Source organism: Tamandua tetradactyla, chromosome 6 (genome assembly GCF_023851605.1).
Source record: "Tamandua tetradactyla isolate mTamTet1 chromosome 6, mTamTet1.pri, whole genome shotgun sequence".
NCBI classification, from domain to species: Eukaryota; Metazoa; Chordata; class Mammalia; order Pilosa; family Myrmecophagidae; genus Tamandua; species Tamandua tetradactyla.
Window position 1 is genome coordinate 65,786,938 of NC_135332.1, and position 27,204 is coordinate 65,814,141.

At 40.1% G+C, this 27,204-nt stretch overlaps 1 protein-coding gene and 1 long non-coding RNA gene across 5 annotated transcripts in view; one reads left to right on the forward strand and one right to left on the reverse strand.

The window, feature by feature from the left end:
- Positions 1 to 3,347: 3,347 nt before the first annotated feature.
- ZNF18 (zinc finger protein 18) lies at positions 3,348 to 23,058 on the reverse strand. 4 transcript variants are annotated; one of them, XM_077166015.1, is made up of 7 exons: positions 23,023 to 23,058; positions 17,425 to 17,896; positions 16,797 to 16,986; positions 15,118 to 15,209; positions 9,435 to 9,519; positions 8,622 to 8,729; positions 3,348 to 4,615 (listed from the first exon to the last, which is right to left on the reverse strand). In XM_077166015.1, exons 2-7 carry the CDS (start codon positions 17,812 to 17,814, stop codon positions 3,828 to 3,830), a joined length of 1,653 nt encoding a protein of 550 aa, XP_077022130.1. In that variant the 5' UTR covers positions 17,815 to 17,896; positions 23,023 to 23,058; the 3' UTR covers positions 3,348 to 3,827. The 4 variants fall into 4 exon arrangements, with proteins under 4 accessions (XP_077022130.1, XP_077022132.1, XP_077022131.1 ...); XM_077166017.1 differs by lacking the exon at positions 23,023 to 23,058 and adding an exon at positions 22,976 to 23,017; XM_077166016.1 differs by lacking the exon at positions 23,023 to 23,058 and adding an exon at positions 22,642 to 22,853.
- Positions 23,059 to 23,186: 128 nt separating this feature from the next.
- Positions 23,187 to 27,204, forward strand: part of LOC143686095 (uncharacterized) — a 52,677-nt gene continuing 48,659 nt past the window's right edge. The window contains exon 1 of the long non-coding RNA XR_013176896.1: positions 23,187 to 23,312. This is a non-coding gene — a long non-coding RNA (uncharacterized LOC143686095). The remainder of the gene's footprint in view (positions 23,313 to 27,204) is intronic.

Sequence of the window (27,204 nt, forward strand, 5' to 3'; positions counted from 1 at the left end):
GAGAAATTGCTAAATATCTGGAGACAAATTTTAATGAAAATATAACATATCAGAACTTATGGGATGCAGCAAAGGCAATGCTGAGAGGGATATTTATTGCCCTAAATGCTTATATTAAAAAAGAAGGAGCAAAAATTGATGACTTAATGGCTCATCTGGAAGATTAAAGAACAGCAAACTAACCTCAAAGCAAATGAAAGAAGAGAAATAATAAAAATTAAAGCAGAAATAAACAAACTGGAGAACAACAAAACATTAGAAAGAATCTACAAAACCAAAAGTTGGTTCTTTGAGAAAATTAACAAAATTGATGGACCCCTAACTGGACTAACAAAAAAAGAGAGAGGATGCAAAGAAACAAAATCAGAATTAAGAGGGAGGTCATTACCATGAATCCTGAAGAAAATTAAAAAATAATAAGGATACTATGAACAACCGTATGCCAACTTAGATAAAATGGACAAAGTCCTAGAAACAAATGGACTATCTATACTGACTCAAGAAGAAATAGAAACTCTCAACAAACCAATCACAAGTAAAGAGATTCAATCAGTCATCAAAAATCTTTCCACAAAGAAAAGCCAAGGACCAGATGGCTTCACAGGGGAATTTTATCAAACATTTCAAAAAGAACTAACACCAAACCTGCTCAAACTCTTCCCAAAATTGAGGAAAAAGGAATGCTACCTACCTCATTTTATGAAGTTAACATCATTATACCAAAACCAGATAAAGACACTACAAGAAAGGAAAACTACAGACCAATCTCCCTAATGAACATAGATATAAAAATTCTCAACAAGATTATAGCAAATCGAATCCAATGACACATTTAAATAATTATACATCACGACCAAGTGGGGTTTATACCAGGAATAAAAGGGTGGTTCAACAAGAAAATCAATCAATGTAATACAGCATATTAATAAATCAAAAGGGAAAAATCACATGATCATACTGATGCCAAAAAAGCATTCAACAAAATTCAGCATCCTGGGCGGGCCACGGTGGCTCAGCGGGCAAGAATGCTTGCCTGCCATGCCAGAGGACCCGGGTTTGATTCCCGGTGCCGGGTCATGTTTAAAAAAATAAAAAATAATAAAAAAAAAAAAAATTCAGCATCCTTTCCTGATAAAAACACTTAAAAATATAGGAATTTTATAGATTAATTTAATGCCTGAATACATCCTAGAGTATGTTGAGCTGATAATTAAAAAGTACTGGCAAAGTCCCTTGAAGGATGGGAGAAAAAATACGTAACTATTAAACTTTCCCACCTGGGAAACTCCTGCTACTGTCTCAAACATTAGGAATCCCCACGTTAATAGGCCAAGCCCTTGATCATCAGTCTTGCTCTTGTGAAGCATATTTATGTAGCACAGAAACTTAACCTACCTATGCTTATGCCTAAGAGTATTTCCAGAGGACCGCTTTTGTTGCTTGCATGTGGTCTCTCTCTCTCTCTCTAAGTCCAACTCTGCAAGTGAAATCATCACCCTTCCCTTAAGTGGGACATGACATCCAAGGATGAAAGTCTCCCTGGCAACATAAGTTATGACTCCCAAGGATGAGTCTGGCCCTGGCACTGTGGGATCAACAATGCTTTCTTGACCAAAAGGGGAAAAATAATTGTAACAAATAAGGTATCAGTGGCTGAAAGAGTTCAAGTAGAGTCAAGCAGCTACTCTGGAAGCTACTCTTACACAAGCTTTGGCTAGACATTGTTACTTATCATGGTTTGCCAAATCCCAGCCAAAACCATTTCTGCCAATCCTGAAGAACACTTAGGGCATTACACAAGATTCTATAAAGGTTCCATGCACTAGGGCAATTTTCCAGAAACTTATAACCTCTAGATGGGTTCCCAGGCCAGATAAGTCCTGAATGCAGAGGGGCCAGCCTCTCCAGACATCAACTAGTACCATCCCCCTATCCCACATTATTGACAGCCCCTTCCAACATGAAAAAGTCAGACTGGGCATAGCCCAGATACCCCTAAAGATTGGGAGAAAGATCAGAAAAGGTGAAGTTATAACACAGAAAACAGGATTTAACAAATGAGTATGATTGCTGAATCATTATATTGATATTTCTTTTAGTCTCCAGTATCTTAGGGCAGCTAGAAGTCAAAACCTAAAATCGTGAAATTATAACCCAAACCAAACTCTGAAATCTGTCCTACAACTAATTGTTGCGGTGGGTTTTGAAAAGTTGTTCTTTTGTATATGTTATCTTTCAAAATAAAATTTAAAAGGTAGGAACTTAAGGAAACTTTCTCAATATCATAAAGGGCATATATGAAAAACCCATAGCCAGCATCATTCTTATAGTGAGAGACTGAAAGCAACCCCGCTATGACTGGGAACAAGACAAGGATGCCCACTGTCATCACTATTATTCCACATTGTACTAAAAGTCCTAGATGGAATGATTAGACAGGAGAAAGAAATAAAAGGCATCCAAATAGGAAAGGAAGAAGTAAAACTTTGTTTGCAGATGACATGATCCTATACTTAGAAAACCCTGAGAAAAGACAAAGCTCCTTGAGCTAATAAACAAATTCAGCAAAGTGGCAGGACACAAGATTAATGTACAAAAACCAGTAATGTTTCTACACACAAACAATGACCTATCTGAGTAGACAATTAAGGAAAAAATTCCATTCAAAATAGCGACCAAAAGAATCAGGTATCTAGGAATAAGCCTAACCGCGTTTTCAAGGACTTGTGCACAGAAAACTACAAAACATTGCTAAAAGAAATTTTAAAATGACCTAAATAGCTGAAAAGATGTTCCATGCTCATGGACAGGAAGGTTGAATGTTATTAAGGTGTCAATTCCACCAAAACTGATCTACTGATACAATGTGATACCAATCAAAATCCCAACAACCTACTTTGAAGACTTGGAAAAGCTAGTTATCAAATTTATTTGGAGTGGAAAGAGACCCCAAATAGCTAAAGATATCCTAAAAAAAGAAAAGTAAGAGAACTATCACTTTCTGACCTAAAAGCTTACTACAAAGCCACCAGTGGTCAAAACAGCATGGTACTAGCACAAAAACATGATAGCCTTAGTAGAATGCCCCGAGAAAGAGAGGCAGATTGAAGTGTACCAGCAAGTAGGAGGCAAGCTCATAAAGAAAACACCAAAGATAACCTTACCTGAGACAATGTAGTGCCTAGCATGGGCCAAATTCTCAAACTCCAGACATTAGGTTTGCACTTTATGATAATCTTGATAGGTTTATAAGGGTTGATCTAAGAGCTCAAATACCATTTAGGATATTCTATGGTAAAATGCATTTTGAGTTATAGTCAATAGACAGTGAACATTTCAGACATAGATAAGGAGTGACTGTACTGTTTATTTAAAACAAGGGACACTTAAAGTTAATTTTTCACCCATGTATCAAAGAACACAAAGGAGTTCACTGGCCTCCATCCTCCCCCTTCTGCAACAGGACAACCTACTCTGGAATTCCAGTTCTATATCTGAAGTTCTTCCCATGAACAGCATTTGCAGCTAATTCTGTTACTTTTCCCAGATAGCACTTCTAAAGCACTTGTCAGCTAGAAGAGCCTGAACAGGGAGGAGAGCTGATAGATGAAGACTATTCTTTTTCTTGATACAGAAGCAAGAAATTATGCCAGCCTGATATCCAGTCCAGCTTCCAAGACCAAAACCATCTCCAGATTCTCTCAATTCTGATCCATGAAAAGAACAGGGATATCCTCTAAGAGAAGCAATTCCTCCATATGGATTCTGGAGTTAAGTATTTATTTTTAAAATGGATTGGGAGATAGAAACAGGCTAAAAGAGCTTAGCTATTGAAGGGGCTTCTTTCCCAAGTGGGACCTTTGATGTTTATCAAGGCTCGAGCTCCAGCTGAAACTTTTCCCACAGCGGGAGCATTTATAAGGTTTCTCTCCTGTGTGAACCCTCTGATGTCTATTGAAGTTTGATCTTTGAATAAAACCTCTCTCACAGATAGGACATTTATAGGGTTTTTCTCCCGTGTGAATTTTCTCATGGTGGCGCAATCCTGAGAAGTCACTGAAGCCTTTCCCACAGTAATCACATTTACAGGGCTTCTCGCCTGTGTGGATTCTCTGGTGCTTCACAAAGTCTGAACTCCGCAGAAAAGCTTTTTTGCAGGTAGGGCACTGGAAGTATGTCTCTCCAGTGTGAGTTCTTTGGTGAAAAACCAGCTGAGAATTCCTATAAAAGGTTTTCCCACACTCCCTGCAGGTGGGGAGTTTCTGGGCCATGGGGGCTCTCAGCTGACCTTTCTGGGAAACCTCTCTCTTCTCCTCAAGCCATGGCACAGACAGTTCTCCTGGATAAGGATGAGGCAGATGCTCACCTAGCTCTTTCCCTGCACTCCTCTCCTGAGGAGGGAGCTCTTCCCCTCTTCCCTCACCCAGAGGGTTGTTCTGCACCGCAGGGAGAGTCCCTCCTTCTCCAAAGCATCTTGGCTCTTCCTCACTGAGGAAGCCACTCAAAGAAGCCTGAGAAGGTGCCTCTCCTGAAGCTTGACAGAAGGCAGCTGGAGGTTCCTGGTCCCTATAATTTTCCACATTTAGGTTCTCTTTGTCATTCTCCTGTCTATCTCCTGAAAGAAGAAAGAAGATTTGAAATGCATCAGTTGTAATGCCCTTTTTTTTCTAACTCATGTGTCAAAGAAAGGGTCATCATAAAACACTGCTTATTTTTACCAAGAGGACATCAGTGAGCAAGGAAAAAAATATATCATCCAGGCTGCACGGGTGGTTCAGTGGCAGAATGCTGGGTCTTCCATGCGAGAGACCCAAGTTTGATTCCCAGGCCATGTACCCACCCCACCCAAAAATAAATAAATAAATAAATTTACTTATGATATATATATATATCATATATATATGTATATATATATGATATATATATATATATATATATATATCATCCAGCATGAACACTAGGATATGTGGTTCAGCTCTGAAGAGAATGTCTGAATAGCAAAGGAAGGCTCAGAGGGGGCTTTTTTTACCCTTCTAGAAATAAGCAGCATATATTTCTTAAGGTCCAGGAAAAACAAGTATTTTATACGAGAATACTACTTTCTAAATGATGACTTATTTTATCTGATTAATTTATATAAACAACATGGATATGATCAATAAAAAATATTTGAAAAGGCAGACAAGAATAGAGAAGAAAGCCAAATCCATCTTAATCGTAATAACCAGAAATAAATATTATCATACATTCCTTTTGGTCTTTTTTTTTTTTTTAACCTGTATGTCTACACATGTTCTTTCCCCAACATAATTGATATCATATTGTATAAAGTTCTATATCAACTTTGGATCATTAAACTATATTAAATTGTGGCATTATCAATTTAACATGGGTTCTCCCACCTGCAAGTAACCCAAAAGTTCCTGAGCTGCATTAACTTGTAACTTGACTATGGTTTTACTGCACAGTGAGGCTGTAGTGCAAAAGAGATCCTTCACTCTGTGCTTGAATCCAGCATTCACATGTGCATTATTTTAACTCCCATAAGCAGTTAAAATTCTGTTTTACTCCCCATAATTTAGGTTTTTGGCTAACATTACAACATAATGATGCATATTGTAGAGATTTTAATTGTGGGGGTAAAATGTATTTTCATACTTTTATAAATTACTTTTTTCCTGTAGACCTAAAGAAACTATTTACCTCTTCCTTCATATATTTGTCTTTTAAGGCCAAAATTATCTGCTACAGAGCAAGAGCTAAATGTGTTAATTCACAAAGCCATAGAACATATTCCTCTCAAATGGCAAAGGCATTTTTTCGTCTTTAAAGAAATCTCCATAAATATCGTTTTTAAGAGTTGAGTATGATTTGTCGTAGGTACATACTACACACAATTTTAAAATTCCCCTATTGTGGAAATCTAAGTTGTTTATCATGTTCTTTCTATTGTGAATAATGCTGTGAAAAGCTTTTTTACTCATGTTTTTTGTCTACATTTCTGATCAATACTTTAAGCACCTCAGCGTGGAATTAGTGCATCAAGGGGGACATGAATATTAAGGGTCTGGACACCTGCTGCCAAACCAGTCTCCAGAACAACTATGCTCTCCTTTGGCATAAGTGCTCACTACATAAAGTGTTTTTAAAATATTTTCCATTTCATTGCTTTAAATTTTAATTCTGTAGTTATTAAACGTCAGATCATTTTTTTCACATAGACTCCAAGACTGCCGCCCATTTTTATTGGGAAATTCTTTTTCTTATCAATGTACACTAACTCAATATTAAGAAAAACAATCATTTATCAGTCATATTCATAGAAAATGTTGTTCACCAGTTTATGGACCCTAACTTTGTTTGAAATTATTTTTATATGTGCAGAAGTTGTGGACTTTTTTTTTTTTTCACATGGGAATCGAACCCAGGTCTCTGGCATGGCAAGCAACAATTCTGCCACTGAACCACCACTGCACTGCCTGGGCTTTTCTTTTTAAATATAGTCAAGTCTATTCATTTTTTCTTTAATGATTTCTTCCATTGCTTTTGTGCTTAAAAAAATTGTTCCCATCCAGCCATCTATAAAACATACACTCATTTTCTTTTTTATTTTTGTATTTTCATATTTTATCTTTTTAATTTATTTGCAATTTACTTTGTAACATGATATTCATAAACCTAAACCAAGTGATTTTCCCAGAGTCTCTTTCTAACACTGCTCATTGAACAATGACTTATCTTCACTGATTTGTGTTGCTTCTTCCTTAAGCATATGTTAAATTCTTATATAGAACAGTATTTCTTCTTAGGCTCCCTTTTCTGCTCTACTGATCTGTTTATCTATTTTTATATCAATATAACATTACTTTAACAGTTTTACCTTTATTCTTAATAATTACAGATCTAATATTCATGAAACATTCTTCCAAAACTTTTTTTTCTAATCTTGCCTGTTGAATTCTCCCAGATAAACTTAAAAATCATTTTCCAAAACTAAAAAAGGAAAAAGACCATTACACATTTGACTAGAAGTGCAAATATATGGCTTTGAAGGCTCGCTCTCCAAACGGCCTGCTCTAACTAGAATTGTTTCTCCACATAGTCAAACAAAACAGCACATCTGCTCTGTCCTGTGACTTTTGTCCCATGGCCCTGCCCCAGACCTGGCAATGGGCTAATTATGGCATCTTTGACACTGGTCCTATTCCACCTCATTTCTGTTGCTTCTATGCTGGGCAGGGTCTTGCCTCTTCCTGCCTGGACTGCTGCCTCAACTTCCCACAGGGTTGCTCTCCTCAAGACTTCCCTTCTAGTCTGTTCTGCATATTGCTGCCAGATTGACCTTCCTAAACCTCTTTTCAGGTATTCTCTTGCTCAAGGACCTACAATAGCTTTTATTTGCCCCTCAAGGCAGCCTGGCCTTCTAGACTCTCCACTGTCTGGGGCTCAAGGGAAGAAAAATGGGACCAGGTCACCATGGGAGATGAAGGGTGGGGGGGTGGGGAACCAGAATGAATGGGAATATAATTTGTTATACATCTAACTATCAAATAAAATCCTACTGCAAAACCTCTACAGCGGTATTTTCAAACTTTTTTGACTACTACCACAGTAGGAAAACATTTATATTGAACTACAGTACACACACACATAAAACAAAAATTTCCTGAAACCCTATCTACCCCCACTACATGTGATGCATTTTGGTATTTTCTATTCAATCTTATTGTTTCACTCTTTAAGTGCTGGTTGCAACCCAGTAAAAAATGATTTCACAACCCACTGAGTCATGAAATGCAGTTTGAAAAATACTCCTCCAAAAGAACTTTATAAAATGCGAAAATGATTACAAGTTGATGCTTGGTCTCTCTATAGTAAATTAGCAAAGGAATGTAATTATTAGCAAAGGACAAAGAAAGGCTTGTCATGTAATTCCTATACTTGGTTCTTTTCTTTCTCCAAGGTTCTAGGATCCATTGTACATGTGAAAGCTTATTTGTATGTATTAGTTTGATAGTTAGGTTTTACATAATTGCAATTTTTTACCAAGAGTTTAGGAAGCAAAAGTTGGCTGCTCTTTTACAACAGAACAAGAACAGGTTTCTTCTTCACCAGTCTTAAAATATAAAATTTATATAATGTTTTATTGTTGCTATTTAATGAAAGTTAGGGTCATGGAGACTAGATAAAGCATTTTTATTTGTTTTAGAGTGTGGGATGGTTACTATGCATTACCAGCAGAATAGGAAAAGTCTAGCTTACTCTGAACCTTCTTGACAGGAAGGGTGATAATGGCCATTAAATAATCATCCTCTGCAATGGATTCTATCCGTATTTGTACTGGTCTCAATCACCAGTGATCTTAACTCTCTCTAGGAAAGCAACAATTTTACAGGCAAGACTGATGACAGCAGGTGTGTGGTCATTCTTCCACTGTTAACTATACATGTCAATAGCCCTATAGCCAAGGAGACCCTATCTCAGGATTTGAACTGAACTGACCAGATCATGGCTAGTTATAATCGCTGTAATAGGCACCAAAAGCCTAATACCTCTGCCTCAACCCTCAGTGCAACAAGGGGAGGTCAGAAATGGCTCAAAACCAATGAAAGATCACTTACCTATATAGGTGGGTCTTGGGGTCTTCTCACTGGCAGGAAGGTGTAGACCTGCCAGCTCCACTCCATACTCTACTGAATTACTCAGGTCAGGTTTGGAATTGGAAATACCTAATACAGAGAAAGAGAGATAAGTATGTGGGCCTGGGTGAATGTGGAGGGCTGAGAGTCCAAGCCGTGTCTTTCAAAGGAACACCCTCGCTAAACATGAAGGAGACCTGGAGACCACCTAAGGAAACTCATATCAGAAGGATGTGTGGGGCTTGTAAAGACTAGAACTCATAAGATCACCAGGAAATATGATGAAAACTGGAAAAAGAAGAAACTAGGCAGGTGGAGGAGGGGCTGCAGTCCACCGGGCAGGCTGGTACAAAGGTCATGGCTGAGTCCCCACCCACAGCTGACTGAGGCAGTGTGGGTTAGTAGAAAAGAGCATAGACTCACAGCCAGCCACAACTGAGTTCCATCTTAACTCAGCACTTACAAGCTACGTAACAGCAAGCAGATGGCTTCATCCGAACACTCGCTTTCATCATCTTTAAAATGAGATGACCATTAGCCATTTCATAGGGCTACTTAGAGATTAAAGGAATTACTACATGGAACACATTCACTATAGCTGCTGACACCCTGACAGCAATTTTACAAGTTAGTTCCTCACTGTAACTCTGTGAGCTCCAACTTGTCCGAGCTCCCAACTATGTCCACAATGATTTCCTTTGCCCAGAGAACTTCAAGTTGAGCATGGATCTCCAAAAGGAGAGAGACTGCCTAACCACTTTCCAGTTCTTCTACCAGGGGAACCCAGGCCCTCACCTCCTGAGACCATTTTCCCATAGGTCTCCAGCATGTGATCCCAGTATTGCTCCTTTTGGGTGGAATCCAGGTGCTTCCACTGCTCCTGGAAAAAATACAAAGTCGTGACCATAAACATGTAAAGCTTCTGAACCCTTCCCTGCCCATAGGAAAGCTGTGAAGAAAGCAATTTGCCTTTGAATCCTGCCATCAGAAGAGCCAAGAAATCATGGGAGAGTGGTTCAAAGGAAGAAGAGGCCAAGGGTAAACTTACAGTCCTTACATTAGTATGTCTTGCTATGACTAGAAAACATTTTGGTTTTAAGTTGTATGTATTTAATAGCAAATCCTTCCTGTTGAATGGAGAACATAGAGAAGGCAGGACTTTTTCTACACTTTTTTCCTTTGAATCCCTCAAGTACTACAACTAATAGGAGCCTGATATTCCCAATATTTACTTAAAATTGAAAAAATCAAGAAGGAAATTGAAAAGCAAATGCAGATCACTAAAAAGGTAGGAAAAATCAACAGTGAATTCAACCGGATTATAAGCTTCACCCTGAAACAAAGACTGATAGATTCAGAGAGAGAGTGATTGCAGACATATATGCTTGAAGCCTCCCAACAGTACAGAGTTTAGGGTCTAATGTGAAATCAGTTTTCTGATTATGTTCTTCAAAAACATAAAACTACCATAAGTGAGTAATACACTTCTAGGTATACCCACCAAAAAACTGAAAGCCAGAACTCAGACAGATATTTGTACTACAATGTTCATAGCAACATTATTCACAATCACCAGAAGGTGGAAACAATCCAGATGCCCATCAATAAATGAGTGGATACACAAGATATGGAATATACATAAAGGAATATTATCCAGCCCTAAAAAGGACTTATGTTCTAATGCATGACAGTAAATGGATGAACCCTGAACTTAACATGTTGAGTGAAATAAGTCAGACACAAATAGATATTGAATGATTCCACTTATATGAAACAACTAGAATATGCAAATTCATAGAAAGTAGAGTACAGGTTACAAGGCGAGGGATATGCAGAAAATGGGGAGCTAGTGCATAATGGGAGCGGGTTTTGTTTGGGGTGATGGGAAAGTTCTGGTAAAGGAAGGTGCTGAGGGCTGTGGATACCATCAGTCCCACTGAATGGTATGCTTGGAAACAGCTGGCATAGGAAAGTTCACGTTCTATATTTGTTTCCACAATTAAAAAAAGAGAAAGAAACCAAAGAGACAATCACAACCAAATGTGATACATGATTGTAAACTGCATCTAATAATGGAGGAGAAAACATCTAAAAGGATATTATTGAGACAGATGAAAATACTGGAATATAGACTGTAAGCTTTATATCAATGTTAAATCTCCTCAACTTGATAACTGTAGGGGAAGGGGGAAGGAATGGGAAGGGAGGGGAAGGGAAGGGGAAGGGGAAAGAAAGGGGAGGAAAGGGGAAAGGAAAGGAAGGGGTAAGAAAAGGAAAGGCTAGGGAGGGGGAAGGAAAGGGTGGGGAGGGGGAGGGGGAGGGGTAGGAAAAGAAAGGGAAGGAAAGGAGAGGGGGAGGGGAAAGGGGAGAGAAGGGACAGAAAGGGAAGGGGAGGGAAGGGCGAAGAGAAGGGAAAGGAAAGGAGAAGAGACAGAGCAAATGTGGCAAAATGTTTAAAGTCGGTGGATCTGGGTATCTGGGGTTAGGGTGAGAGGTATGCTGGAGTTCACCATATGGACTTTGCTCATTTTTGCAAGTTTGAAATTATTTAAAAATAAAAAACTTTATAAATAAATTTTTTAAAAAAAGAATATAACCCCCAAAAGCCCCAAGGGTACTAGTCAGCTCATACAAAAGCCACAGAAGTTGCCTCCGGAATCTCTGAACATATAGTATAAACTATAAACTCACTCTAGGAACTGCTGAGAAGCTGCAATGCTTGAATAAAATCCCCAATGTAAAAGGCAGGACATCAGCTGCAGCCATTTTAGCTTTTTTTCATTCTTGTAACAGGAGGAAAAAACCTTGGAAAGACAGAAGTGTGGATTTCACAGGGGGGTCATCTCTATTCTTGTGTGGCAACACCACCACCCTGTGGCTTTATGAGATATTACCACTGGCATGCACACAGTTATTTGTACTGTTCTTTCCCCTTAACTGCTTCCGTTGACTCTCTGTGAGGTTGGAACCAGTCATGGTTTCTGATTATGAGAGACCATTGTACAGAGAAACTCTTCACTATTCTGGCATTTTTCATGAAATTCATAACATATAGAAATAATGAGATAGAAAGATTACTTTTATATTTTAAAATTCCCTTTCTTTTAATGGATTCAATTAAATATCAAGGTCCTGCTGATGCAAGTAATTGTTGTTGGTTTGGGGTGGGATATTAGGATTGAGAAATGTTAGGGGCTGAATGGTGCTTCCCCCAGAAAATCCTAACCCCCATCCCATGAATGTGACCTTAACTGGAAGATGTGATCAGTTAAAATGAGGCCAAGCTGGAGATGCTGGGCCTGAATCCAATATGACTGGCGTCCTTATAAGTGGGAAATCTGGACACAAGGTGGGACAGAGGATGAGGAGAGTAGCCATGTGACAATGCAAGCAGAGACTGAAGTACTGCAGCTGCAGGTCAAGGAACACCGAGGCTGGCCGGCAGACCACCACAAGCTAGGAAGAGCAAGGAAGGGTTCTCCCCCAGGTCTCAGAGGGAGAAGGGCGTGGCTGGCACCCTGATTTAGGAGTTCTAGCCTCCAGAGATGTGAGACAATAAGTTTCTGCTGTTTTAAGCCACCCAGTTTGTAGTACTTTGCTATGGCAGCCCCAGGAAACTAAGAAACATAGGGGTGATTTTTTATATATTTTGTTTGAGTTGAGTGGTTGCTAATCAGTTAATTGCAAGAAATATAAAGTTGTAATATTATATATATATATATAGTTGTAAGTAACAAATTGGTGCGCTGGTGAGCATTTTGAATTTTTGGCTTTAAGGTGGCCAAAACAGGTAATGGTTAATGCCTGTCCATTCTACTAGTTAAAATATAATAAAGGTATATCTTGAACAAGGTACTGTGTACTTACTACAAAAGCAACAATAATCCTCAAGTCTGACTGAAATAATTCAAGAAGCACCCAAATCCTTTTCACCAAGCAACTTTCTGCTTAAGAGTTTAGTGTCTGGATACCTTAAAAGCAGGAAGAAGGGTTCTCTTGAGTCACTAAAAAGGTATATCCCTTCCCTTCCACCTCCCCACCCCTCTTCCCCCAGAGCAAATTATTAAATTGGTATTCTGGTTTCTAAATCTTTGAGCCTGGAAAGCTGAAGCTCAGACCCTTGTCTTAAGCATCATGTTAAGCACAGCCTACTGGCTTCTCTAGTCTAAAGTGCCTCACAAGGGCAGGCCACAGTGGCTCAGAAGGCAGAGTTCTCACCTGCCATGCTGGAGACCCGGGTTCAATTCCAGGTGCCTGCCCATGCAAAAAAAAATAAAATAATTTCCAAAAAAAACGAAGTACCTCACAAGACAATTTCCAAAGGAGAGTTCCCAAAAGGACTTAAATAATGTCTTTACCAAGGTGTATGAGTCCTGAACAAAAACTTTATCAAATGAAACTTCAGAATTATCAACTACATAATCAAGATGTACCTTTCCCAGAGGCTGCTGTTTCCAACCAAGAAGTATCTGGGACAGGATTTACCCTCCTGCCTGAAACAACTAAAAGGGAACAAAATGTATGAAATAATGGTTTTCAGTCTTTGCACACTGGGCAGTGCAGAACAGTGATCACTGAAAGTGGGGAAATGAAGTGAACATTCCAACGCACCAGGGAAGGGGGACCCAGGGAGAGCCCGCCAGCCTCCCTGAGTTGAACAGAAGGAGCTCAGAGCCTGGAGGGGCCCAGGGGGCTAGAGCTGGCATAGCAGGTGACAGTGAGGAGAGCTGCACAGATCTTCAGATTGGCCCCTCAGGTCTTCAGCTGAGTGATGAGCAGCACAGTTGTGAGGAAACTCCCCCAAAAGTGGAGCTTTTCCAGAGCTCACAAGTGCTGGAAATAGTTCACATTCCCACCAGCCAGAGAGGAAAACCCTGACCATCAAGGAGCATCAGTAGGATACTCAGAATGGTGTTGCCTCAGTAGTGGAGGAAAGTCAGCCCTGGACTAACTGAATTCTAGAACAAAGCTCAAGCATTTTCGTAGGAACAGAAAAACAACCAGCACCCAAGAAGTAAAATTCACAATCTCTGACATCCAACCAAAGATTACCAGCATACAAAGAAGGAGGAGAACATGACTCATAAAGAGGAGATTAATCAATCAATCAAATAGAACTAACAAAGATGACAAAATAGTAGGAAAGGACATTAACACAGATGTAGATATAGATTTAGATATAGATACAGATAACTACATTCCATATGAACAAGAAGCTAGAGGAAAAATGGAATGTGTTACATAGAAACATGGAAGACATACTAAAGCCCCAAACCAAACTTCTAGAGATGAAAAATACAATGTGGGAGATGAAATATACAGTGTCTAGAATTAACAGATTAGTCATTACAAAATAAGACAGCAACAGAGACAAACAAAATGGAACACAGAAATTTTGTAAAGACTGGGAAAAAAGAAAGAATAGAGCATCAGTAACCTATGGGGCAATTACAAATGACCTGTGTAATAGGTAATTAGAGTTTCCAAAGGAAGGGAGAAACAGAAAAAAAAAAAAAAGATGAAAGAAATAATGACCAAAAAATTTCCAAATTTGATGAAAACTATAAACCTTCATCCAAGAAGCTTGATGAACCCCAAGCATAAGAAACATGAAGAAAATTACTCCAAGGTACATGGTATTCAAATTATTTACAGTCGATGAGAAAGAGAAAAATTTAAGAGAAACGAAAGGACACATTATTTGCTGAAGAACAAAGACAAGATACATACGGTATGATCTCATGCACAATTTTAGAAAATGCAACTCATCTATGATGACAAAAGCAGATCAGCGTTGCCTCGAGATGGATGGCAGAGAGAGACGAGAGGACCGATGGACTGCCAACAGACACAAGGGGTGATGGATATGCTTATAATCTTGACTAAGGTCACGGTTTCATAAGTGTATATACACACCAAAACTTATCAATTATACACTTTATTAATATGCAGCTTATTCTGTGTCAATTTTATCTCCATGAAGTGTGGGAAAAAAAGATTCACTTGTCCCATATTAAATATAATCATTCAACATTGCAAACTGACTTGATATACGTCTGTAAACTAGACCAGGAAATGAAATAACAGTCTTTCCTTAGCGCAGCCCAAAGTTATGAAAGATGAGAGACAATCAGGGGTGGGGTAGAGACAAAATTTGCCTCTCTGCACCTACTTCTGCCTTCTTCTAGGGCCCAGATTCCATTATTCAAGGTGGCAATCAAGAGCACATTCTGCCTTGAGAGAACTTATGAGAAAAGCTGAAAATCATGTTTCACTCCACATGTACTGCTTTTGTTATCCTACACGACGTCCTCTTTTCCTCTCCAGTTCTGAGAAGGGACCCCTTCCAGTCCTCTTAACTACTGCCACACTCAAACCAGGTCAGGCATGAGTTTTCTATAAGCCTACAACTGCTCTAAAATTAAAAAAAATAAATAACAAAAAAAGAAAGAAAAGAAGCTTATGCTTATTTTCTCACCTGAGAAGCAGTTTGGGGTAGTGAGGCTCCAAAGTCCTGATCTTTGATGAGCCTTTCCTCAAGCTGGGCAGGAAGGTGGGAAGCAGCTGCAGCTGAAGCAAGAAACAGGAAGGGTTAAGAACTACATGTCCTGAGATTTTGTTGGTTTGTCCAGAGTGATGCCCCAATAAATCCCAGAGTTATTTGAACAGTGAATAAAAAAGTATTTGCAAAGTCCCCTTTGGGGAATGGTGAGAAAGGGGGAAAATTCAACTTTCCCAAGTTGAAGTCTTGATATTCTCACAAACAGTGTGGACAACCAAAGCTACAGGCTGAGCCCCCAATCTTGGGGGTTATGCATATGAAACTTAACCCCACAAAGGATAGGTCAAGCCTACTTAAAATTAGACCTAAGAGTCACCCCCAAGAGAACCTCTTTTGTTGCTCAGATGTGGTCTCTCTCTCCAGCCAACACAACAAGCAAGTTCACCACCCTCCCCCTGTCTACGTGGGACATGACTCCCAGGGGCGTGGACTTTCCTGGCAATGTGGGACAGAAATCCTGGAATGAGCTGAGACTCAGCATCAAGGGGTTGAGAAAACCTTCTCGACCAAAAGGGGGAAGAGTGAAATGAGACAAAATAAAGTGTCAATGGCTGAGAGATTCCAAACAGAGTCAAGATGTTATCCTGGAGGTTATTCTAACGCATTAAATAGATATAACCTTGTTAGTCAAGATGTAATGGAGAGGCTGGAGGGAACTGCCTGAAAAGGTAGAGTTGTATTCCAGTAGTTATGTTTCTTGAAGATGATTTATAATGATACAGCTTTCACAATGTGACTGTATGATTGTGAAAACCTTGTGTCTGATGCTCCTTTTATCTAACTTATCAACAAATGAGTAAAATATATAGAATAAAAATAAATAATAGGGGAAACAAATGTTAAAATAAATTTAGTTTGAAATGCTAGTGATCAATGAAAGGGAGGGGTAAGGGGTATGGTATGTATGAATTTTTTTCTGTTTTCTTTTTATTTCTTTTTCTGAATAGATGCAAATGTTCCAAGAAGTGATCATGATGATGAATATGCAACTATGTGATGATATTGTGAATTACTGATTATATATGTAGAATGGAATGATCAAAAGTTAAGAATGTTTGCATTTGTTTGGTGTTTTTTGGTATTTAAAAAAAAATTAATTAATAAAAAAAAAACTGCATGTCCTTCTCACCTATTCCCCAGAGGGTACAGATAAAAAAAACTTGACAAATCAGAACTGATACCTTTTCCTCACGTCAAGACTGTGTTCACCTGTCCGACAAAGTCCAACTCCCTCCAACCTTCCAGTCTCACCCATGTTTTCTCCCATCTTGCTCAGAATCAAAATCCAAGGTCTAGCCCAGACATAAAATGGTTTAAAATACAGACTCTGTCAGTGGCAGAATGCTCACCTTTCATGCAGGAGAGACCCAGGTTCGATTCCCAGACCATGTGCCAAAAAAAAAAGAAAAGAAAGAAAAAAATATAGAGAAGAGACTCTGAATCCCCAAATCCAAGTGGTTCACGTAAATCTACCCTGTTTCCAAACTCTGGGCATCAAGTCATTTTTGATTCACTCTCCAGCTTACTATCCACAATCCCCAGTCTTCTCCAAGAGAACATCTCACCTAGTGATATATGAATAACCTGTCACTCACCTAATTCTTGTTCAGTGTCAGATTCCTCTTTTACAACGTGGCTCTGGTGCTCCCTAGGTCCTGAGGATGAATTCTCAAGTCCCAGCTCCTGAGGCGCCATGTAGAGATGCGGCTCCACGTCTCCCTCGTGACAGCTTGGAGACTCCATCTTCTCTGATGACATTTCCTGCCCTAGAACGTGCATGCTGATCTGGAGACCACATATGACTATTTATTGAAGGATCCAGAGTCAGGATTTCTGAAAGATATGAAGCTAACCTTCCACAATAGATCATAAGAAAATCCTTAGGGTCAGAGAGTAGGGAAAGAGGAACCAGCTATTATTTCTAATCCAAAGAAACAGGGAAGGTAATATCCTGAGAGAGGCCAAAAGCTGAGGCCAGAACCAAGCCAGGGAGACATTCAAGATATGCCCCTAATATTGTGTTTCTATTAAATCATCTCCCCCAGTTAAACACCCAAACCTCTTTTAAACATCTTCTCAAAAATTCCAGTCTAAAGATGGAATGGGATGGGAGACTTACCCTCAATCCCTAATAGCTAAAAAGTGCTGTAAGTCACATGGAGTCTTAGAGGAGATATGGGGAGACCTGGATGAAACCCCAAATGATGGTAACCCTATGCTCACCCATTGCCATAGTCTCCGCGGATCTCCCTTCAAGCTCTCTACGAGGGTCACTGCCTCCTCTCCACTACCTGGACATTGCTTCCGTACCCACGTCTGGATCTCTCTAGGCAGGATGGTCAGGAACTGCTCCAACATGAGGATCTCTAGGATCTGCTCCTTGGTATGAACCTCTGGCTGCAGCCACTGGAAACAGAGCTTGCGAAGTTGTTTCAGGGTCTCATGGGGTCCAGACATCACTTGGTAACGAAAATGCCTGAAAAGTTGTCGTGCAGTCTCAGGGCTTGAGAGATCCCCTGGAGGGGCAGCATCTGGTCCATAAAATGAGGAGTCCTCTGCCTTCGCCAGTGGTGGCCACAGGACAAGGGCCTGCCCCAGGTCAACAGGCATCATCTGATGTGGCTAGTCCTTTCACTTTAGGGGAAGTGTTCCTGGGCTGGAACTGCTCTCCGGGTAGACCAGGTCTTCAGAGAACCTTTTGTGGGGATACGAGAGAAGAAAGGAGACCATGTGCTACATAAGAGAATAACATTTTCAGAGAGAACAAATTCACATGCCCTACTGAGAAGACTCAGAGTCCACCAGGGATTGATATTGCTCAATGGACATACTATCCTACTTTGAAAGATTGTAAACTTGAAGCTGCAAAGCAAACCACTGATACCATATCTAAACTGCCGCCCCCACCTTGCCCCCTTCAGAGCATTCTTTCTTGGTCTACAAATATCCAGACTGAATAGTAGAATGCTATGCACCTTGTGGAGCATTTCACTATGGATTTCCATGTAAATAGCTCTTAGGTGCCACTTCTATATCTGTATCTACTACCTATAGGTTAAAACCCAAGCTGGACAAAAACGTCAATGCCCTAGAAATAAAAGCTAATGTTGAAATGCTCAGAAGTTTCGACAATGAAATTGAAGAGTACAAGTAAATTCTTCCCTAAAAGGTGCAATGAGATTTCCAAGTGACCTCTTTTAACTACCACATTGAAAACTGGTTTATTTTGGAATTTATAAAAAAAAACCTGTAATACAAATTTTCAACTTGGCCTCAAGGGAGATTTAACACAAACAGTGACTTCCTGAAAAACACTTCTATGGCCTTGAACTAAGTAATCACTATTTTATGGCAAATGCTATCAAAATCTAGAAGACAGGAACTAAGACAAGGGGAGAAATATTAAATGGCGAAGTTAATAGTATGATTTTTTTTAAAGGATCATCTACTATTTTGAGTTAATTTTCTTGCCAGTAATCCAAATATTGATTTATTGTGTTGATTCTTAAATGTGATGAAGAAGCCGGCTATAATATAAATATCAGATCATCATTTCTCCATAATACTAATTGCAAGTATGATGTTGTTGATGATGTTTTAAAGAGAGTCACTTTTGTGTCCAGCTTAATCAGAGATCAGGTTAATACTCTAGCTTTTCAAAGCTGCTTTTTTCTTGAGGTTTAAGAAGCAATGTCCTCCTTTCTACCATGCTACCTAACTAATTTACTCTCTATGAGTAAACCATTTAGACACAAAAAAGAGGGAAAGCTTTTTCAAGAGTGAAAAGAGAGGTGTAAAAAGGACTAATCCAATATTAGATGTTTTTCACGTGGACCTCACTAAATTCATTTGTTTAAAGAAACAAATATCTTTCATTCATGTATTCATGCAGCACCCAGTGTGCTAGTGTGATTTAAACTAAGTGCCCAATAATTATTTGTTGGGGAATTCATGGCAGAGTAACTGTACTATAGATTAGCCTATCCAATGTAATCAACTACAAAGCTGGAAAAAATACATGAGGCAAATGTTTACAGGCATTGAAAAACAGGCAGGCAATAATGCAATCCTTGAGAGAAGGGAAACTTCTCAATCATTCTGGCTGTCTGTTTGGGGACAATTTCTCATCCTTGGTACGGGAAGCTGGAGCTCAAGCAGAGCACAGTGGTCTCAAGACGGGAAGCCAGGGATCAGAATTTCAGACGTTAACTGGCTGGAATCTAAAGGACAGGGCACTGGAGAGAGGGAGTTGTAGGTGTGGGGGCAGAAATCTATGCAGGGCCTCTCCACGACTCTTTGGCCAATGGATGGACTGCACATGGGCATGGTGAAACTATGCAAGACTTAATACAGACCAGCTGTTTCAGGGTTAAGAGCAAAATGGAAATACATCAGCAATGAAAGACACCGGAATTTCTGCCCAGCATAGAAAGGCCTTATAATTACACAAGGCATCGTGAGACACAAAAAAGGCTCCATATTAGGAGTGAAGACCACGCCAGAGAGTACAGACTATCCTAGACCTGCCCTAACAAAGCCTACACCAAGCCTCCACATGATCCACAGGAGGGACCCAGTCTAGTTTTATCAACTCTCATCAAATGAGAAAACCCTGGGAAACACCTCAGGCATTCCAAAGACCTGGCCTGACAAAGCCTAACACCAAGCCTACGCAAGTCAAAGATGATAAAATTGAACTGCCTGCTTAAACAAAAATCAATACTTTTCAGAGAAAGATAACAGAATCCTGATCATCTACTATATACAATTCACAATATCCAAGAGGCAATCCAAAATTACTAGACATGTAAAGAAACAGGAAAATGTGACCCAAAGTCAAGGGAAAAAGCAGTCAATAGAAACCAACCCTGAGCTGGCTCAAGAATTTAAAGAAAAATACAGTCTTAACGAAAGAAGAGATAGGGACTCTATGCAGATAAATGGGAAAGATAAAAAGAACTAAATGCAAATTCTAAGGAAAAAACTATCAATCCAGAATTCCACATCAAGTAAAAACATTCTTCAAAAGCAAGAATAAATTAAAGACATTTTCAGATAAACAAGCTAAGAGAATTGGTCATAAGCAGACTTGAACTACAAGGAAGCTACAGTACAGTCTTCCAACTGAAGGGAAACTCTGATTTACAGAAAGGAATGAAGAGCATCAGAAATGGTAAAAACAAGTTAATAAATGTAAAAATTCATAACTTCCTTAAAAGGCAACTTACTGTTTAACTGAAAATAATGACAGAATAATCAGATAACATATGTAGATAAAAGATATAAAAATTATAAAAATAACACAAAAGTGGGGTAAATGAGATTAATCTCTTATTAGATTATTACATTTGTGGGCTTTAAAGTGAGAAAATTAGCATGAAATGGAAAGTAAGAAGTGAGAGATGGGGAGTGTCAAGTGAGAAATGGGAAATGTAAAGAAGAAATGAGAAATGGGAACTGTGAAGTACAAAGGGATACAATATAAAGTATACTTCAATAAGTTAAAGTAAACATTGATCAGTTAAAGATGTATATTGCTAGCTCTAAAAATATTACACAAAGAAATACAATTAAAAGGCCAATAAAGGAACACTAAAAAACACTCAATGAACCAAAAGACAATAGGGAAAGGGCAACAGAGGTACAAAAACAGAAAGATCAAAAGTAGGGCAAGATGGGAGACTAAAACCCAATCATACCAATGACCACAGTAAATGTAAATGGTTCAACTACCCCAATTGTCAGATTTGCAAAAGCAAGACCTAACTATATGCTGTCCACAAGAGACATAAACTATAGGGATGCAAAAGAAGTTGAAAATAAAAGGATGGAAAAATGATATTCCATTCAAATAGCAAACATAAGAAAGCTTATGTGACTATAGCAATATCTGACAAAGTAGACTTCAAGACAGAAATAAAAGGACATTATGAGAAATGGATCACTTCATCAAGAATATAAAACAATCCTAAATTAATATCAAATCCTTTATCATAGTTGAAGATTTTAACACTCTTCTCACAGTAATGGATGGAACAAATAAACAAAAAATCAATAAGGTATAGAAAAAAAGTCTGAGCACTATCAACAACTTGATCTGACATTTAACAAAACACTGGACCCAACAACTGCAGAATACACACTGAAATGCACAGAAACATTCAGGAAGAAAATCCAGATGTTTAATAAATTTTCAAAACTTGGAATCTCCAGCATATATTCTCTGACCTCAAAGGAATTAAATTAGAAATCAATTAACAGTAAAATATCTTAAAAAAAAAATCCCCACACTCAGTCCATGATCACAGAAGAAATCACAAAACAAAATTAAAATACATTTATACTGAATAATTATAAAAATACAACATATCATAAAGAGGGAAACATGAAGCTACAAATGTTAAATGAATGAATGACTATGCAAGGATGTTTCACTACCCAAATCTTTTTGACTCCTGAGTTTCAGAGAGTAGGTAGCAAAATTTTAGTTAGCAAGGGACTAATACATAAATGTATTCCAATTTATTTAGTCCCTGAATTAAGACAGCACTTCAGATCGGTCATTAAGGAGAAATTATCAATCTTATAAAATATTTAAATCTGATGTTGGCAATTGATATACTCCTGCATAATATTAAGAAAAATATTCAAAATAAATATTCAATTATTTATTGAATATTCACTTATTCAAAATTATATTGCTTAGGTAGACAGGGTTTATATCCTAATGACTTCACAAGCATCTGTTCTCAAAAACAAACTTTTCATCCCAAATGTATATTTGTTATACTTATTGAAGCTAAAATAAATTGGAATGATTTTTTAATGCACTTGTAAATATAGTTACTATACATACATATATAAGCAAACATTTGTTGAGCATCTGCTATGTATCAGCCCTTATCAGGCCCCATTCCTGTTATTTCTAAGCTCATGATCACCCGGCTAGGTAAGTAGTAAAAGATTACAGACCAGGGAACTCTGAAGCTCTCAGAGTCGCTAGATTCAAAGTGCAGCAGCTCTAAAGACTATGGTTGTGATACCAGACAAAGGCGGTGGATTCTCCGTCCAGATGGCTCAAATGACCAATTCCTGAGACACCAAGCTTTCAAAGAAAGACTATATTGCTAAGCACAAAGCTGCAGAGCAAATGGCCTGTCTCCCCGATTCTAAGGAGTTCTGGGCTTTTATGGATTTGAACAAGGGCAGATGGAATTAACACTACAACGGTAAGTATAGACAAGGGTGAGAAGTTGAGTTTCAGTAATTTCAGGTATTAACTTCTGGATATTCTATAATATAGAAAGTAAAAAACATCAACATGATTCAGCAACCATCATCATCATTAAATCCTAATTTCTCGGGGAGAAGGGGAGCTGCCAATGTCTGGGAGGCGTGTTTTGGGGGGTCGAGATGAGGAAAGGATCTGCAAGCACTTACAGCCCGGGAAGCCAGGGCAGCGCTGCCCACCAAGAAGCACCCCCGACCGCCGCCCTCAAACGCCAAGACCTCCCTGAACAGAAACCCGAAGCATCACTCCCCGAGGGGTCCCTCCGGCCCGTTTTCGGCCTGCGGGCTGCCCCGCCACCGCACCCACCCACCCCTAGGCTCCGCCGGGGCCCACCGGCGACCGGGGGCAGAGCCGGGCCGGGTACTCGGCCTCCCCCGCAGCCCTCGCCACCCCTCCCCCACGAGCACCGACGACTCTGAGCGCGCTCACGCTCCGGGGTGCAGGGAGACCCCGGCCCGCCGCCGACCCGAGGGCCCTGCCCACCCGGCTGACAGCGCAACGCGGCCAGGCCCGACCGCCCGCGCGCTCACCTCCGATCAGGTCCAGCGCACTTCCGGGGGGCGCGGCGGCTGCGCGCGCCTCTCCCAGCGGGCAAGGGGCGGGGCTGGGCCCCAACGGAGGCGTAGATTGGTCGCCGGCACCGTCGGCCCCGCCCCGCCCCGCCCCGCCCCGCCTCGGCGGCCGCCGCTGATGGTCAGTGCGATTCTTAGGCGCCCGCTGCCTGCGGTTCCTGCAGCCCTACTTCACTGATCACCCGGTTGTCGTCCGGCGGGCCCTGCGCTCCCTCCATGTCCAGGCGCTGGTCCAAGCGCCGCAGGAGGTACAAAGATAATTCCCGGGTCCCTCCCAGATGCCGCTGTCCAATACCACTCCCAGCGCTGAAACTCTGTGCCATTCATTACCCCTGGTTCTTAAACAGGGAATCTCTCTCCCTCTCCTCCTTGCCATTTTAAACGGCGCTCGCGGTGAATTCTTCACTCCTTTGATCTCCCTGGGGCATTTCGTTTGCCACAAACTTGCTCTGTCCTGCCACAAACTTGCTCTGTTCTGCTACTCCAGCTCTCGCCTGCACTGCAATTCCTGGCCCCTCTCCTTCCACTTTTCTCCTTTCTGCGGTGGAGTTTAGAGGGACCCACCCTCCCTTGTCACCTCCTCTTCTCTCCGCTTCAACTCGGTTTTCGCCCTTGATTCCTCCCGTCCCTTCTTCTCTTTCCCAAGCATAAACAATAGCCAAGTCCTTCCTACATCTCAGGCCTCTCCGTTCTCACCACCTCAGCACAGAACCATATCTTTTCTTGTGAAGACAACGGCCCACTCCACTAACCAGTTTCCACCCTTCCCATCTTGCCCATTTCCAGGCTGCCCTAAAGTGGCCACAACAGTCATGGTGTGACATTAAAACTGCATTAATAGAAATATCACGTCCAGATCTGGGAGATGGAAGTACCGCTAAGTTATGCCATATGTTCAATCCTGGATAATTGACGAACTGGAGAGCATTCAAAAAAGGAGTGACTAGAATGGTGAAGTGCTCTGTTCCATATTTAGAGGAAATGGATACTTCTCATGTGGAGAAATAAAAGCATAGGGACTGGAAGGGGTGAAACATGGTGTCTTCACATAACTGAGAAAATAGCCAGTGGAAAAGGGATTCAACTAATTCTCTATATGTTGCATGGACTAAACAAGACCCAGTGTATGAAAAATACTATTTCATCTACAGGTGGAAGCTTCTAGTAAGTTGACTGGTATAACAGTCCTGTTTTGTGGGTTCCTAAGCAGAGCATGGACAATGTTCTAGTTTGCCAACTCCTGGAATGCAACATACCAGAAATGGAACAGCTTTTAAAAAGAGGAATTTTATAAGTTGCTTGTTTACAATTCTAAGACCATGAAAATGTCCAGATTAAAGCAAGTCTATAGAAATGTCCTATCTAAGGCATCCAGGGAAAGATACCTTGGTTCAAGAAGGCCGATGAGGTTCGGGGTTTCTCTCTCAACTGGAAAGGCACATGGAGAACAAGGCAACATCTGCTAGCTTTCTCTCCAGGCCTCTTGTTTCTTGAAGCTCTCCTGGGGGCGCATTCCTTCTTCATCTCCAAAGGTCTCTGGTTGCATGGGCTCTGGCTCTCGTCATTCTTGTAGCTCTGCTCCGTTGCTCTCCTGTCATTCTCAAGCTTCCTCCAAAATGCCTCCTCTTTTTTTTTTTTTTTAACTTTTTTTATTAATTAAAAAATTAACAAACAAAACATTGATATCATTCCATTCTACGTATACAATCAGTAATTCTTAATATCATCACATAGTTGCATATTCATCATTTCTTAGAACATTTGTATTGATTTAGAAAAAAATAAAGACAACAGAAAAAGAAATAAAACGATAATAGAGAAAAAAAAGATTATACATACCATACCCCTTACCCCTTGCTTTCATTTACCACTAGCATTTCAAACTAAATTCATTTTAACATTTGTTCCCCCTATTATTTATTTTTATTCCATATGTTCTACTCTTCTGTTGATATAGTAGCTAAAAGGAGCATCAGACACAAGGTTTTCACATTCACAGAGTCTCATTGTGAAAGCTATATCATTGTTCAATCATCTTCAAGAAACATGGCTACTGGAACACAGCACTACATTTTCAGGCAATTCCCTCCAGCCTCTCCATTACATCTTGAATAACAAGATGATATCTACTTGGTGCATAAGAATAACCTCCAGGATAACCTCTTGACTCTGTTTGGAATCTCTCAGCCATTGACACTTAGTCTCATTTCGCTCTTCCCCCTTTGGTCGAGAAGGTTCTCTCAATCCCTTGATGTTAATTCTCAGCTCATTCTAGGGTTTTTCTCAGTCCCTTGATGCTGAGTCTCAGCTCTATCCAGGATCTCTGTCCCACATTGCCAGGAAGGTCCACACCCCTGGGAGTCATGTCCCACGCAGAGAGGGGTAGGGTAGTGAGACTGCTCGTCATGTTGGCTGGAGAGAGAGGCCACATCTGAGCAACAAAAGAGGCTCTCTTGGGGGTGACTCTTAGGCCTGAATTTTAAGTAGACTTGACCTATAATTTGTGGGGTTAAGTTTCATATGAACAAACCCCAAGACTGGGGACTCAGCCTATAGCTTTGGTTGTCCACACTGCTTGTGAGAATATCAAGAATTCAACTTGGGAAAGTTGAGTTTTCCCCCATTCCCACATTCCCCAAAGGGGGCTTGCAAATACTTTTCCAGTCACTGATCAAATCACTCTGGGATTCATCGGGAATGCCTCCTCTTTTAAAGGATACCAGTAAATTAACTAAGACCCACCTGGAATGGGTGGAGTCACATCTCCATGGAGATAACCTAATCAAGTTTCCAGCCTACATTATTGAATAGGGATTAAAAGAAACGGTTGCTCCCACAAGATTGAATAGGATTAAAACATGGCTTTTCTAGGGTACATAAATCCTTTCAAACCAGCACAGACAGCAATTTATCAAGATAGTGTTGAGGGACACCTGCTTTGGGTGTTAGTTCCAACACCAAGAGGCTGTGCTTCCAAGAAAGTCAAGATGGCTTAGGTGGTAAGATGATGAGTTTTTATTTTAACACCCAAAGGGTATTACTGTTAAGTATTCAAAACCTTACATTGGGCCACAGACTGCTTTGTGAGCTTTCAATCCTTTCCCAAGGAAGAGGCAGATACACATGTACATACAAAATTTTATACACAATTTTAGAGGACTCACAGAGCTCTGAAGCTCACCCTAGGGACCCACAAACCTCAGAATGAAACCTCCACTCCTGGTTGATAGTTCCTGTCACAGAAATGGCACATTGCAGTTTAATAATTTCCTTATAAACTGGCAGCTTGGCAAGAGGCACAAAACTTCCCTTCTCTCTGAACAGAATTAACAAACAAAAACGTATTTTAGGCGGGCCGCGGTGGCTCAGCGGGCAAAGTGCTTGCCTGCTATGCCGGAGGACCTCGGTTCGATTCCCGGCCCTAGCCCATGTAACGAAAAACGGAGAAACAAAATACAATAAAACAAGAAAATGTTTAAAAGATGTTTCCCTTTCTTCCTCTCTTCCTTCCTTCCTTCTCTCTGTCTTTCCTTTAAAAAAAAAAAAAAAAAAAAAAAAAAACGTATTTTATAAATTGCAAAACATCTGTTTCAGCTACAGAAATAATGGAAAAGTATCATCTATTTCCATTTATTTATTCACTCATTCATGGCACCTCTGTGCCTGGCACTGTTCTAAAAGCTGGGCATCCAACAGTGAACTAAACAGACAGTCCCTGCCTACATGGGACTCATATTTTGAGGAGGGATTTAGACAATAAATGCACAAATATTAATAAATATGTTAGGTAATGATAAGTATTGTGGAGACAATCGAAACAGAATGTTCTAGTTTGCTAGTTGCCAGAATGAAATATACCAGAAACGGAATGGTTTTTAAAAAGGGGAATTTAGTAAGTTGCTAGTTTACAGTTCTAAGACCGTGAAAATGTCCCAATTACAACAACTCTATAGAAATGTCCAATCAAAGGCATCCAGGGAAAGATACCTTGGTTCAAGAAGGGCGATGAAGTTCAGAGTTTCTCCCTCAAGTGAGAAGGCACATGGTGAACACAGTCACAGTTTCTCTCTCAGCTGGAAAGGCACATGGCGAGCAAGGCATCATCTGCTAACTTCTCTGCTGGCTTCCTATTTCATGAAG

Excerpts from the sequence above, each read along its gene's own strand:
- ZNF18 (XM_077166015.1), bottom strand. The coding sequence starts at position 17,814 with ATGATGCCTGTTGACCTGGGGCAGGCCCTTGTCCTGTGGCCACCACTG. Across the intron at positions 16,987-17,424 it reads CGCGGAGACTATGGCAATGG|ATCAGCATGCACGTTCTAGG; the intron begins GTGAGCATAGGG and ends TGTGGTCTCCAG. Across the intron at positions 4,616-8,621 it reads CCCAAGACCCACCTATATAG|GAGATAGACAGGAGAATGAC; the intron begins GTAAGTGATCTT and ends TTCTTCTTTCAG.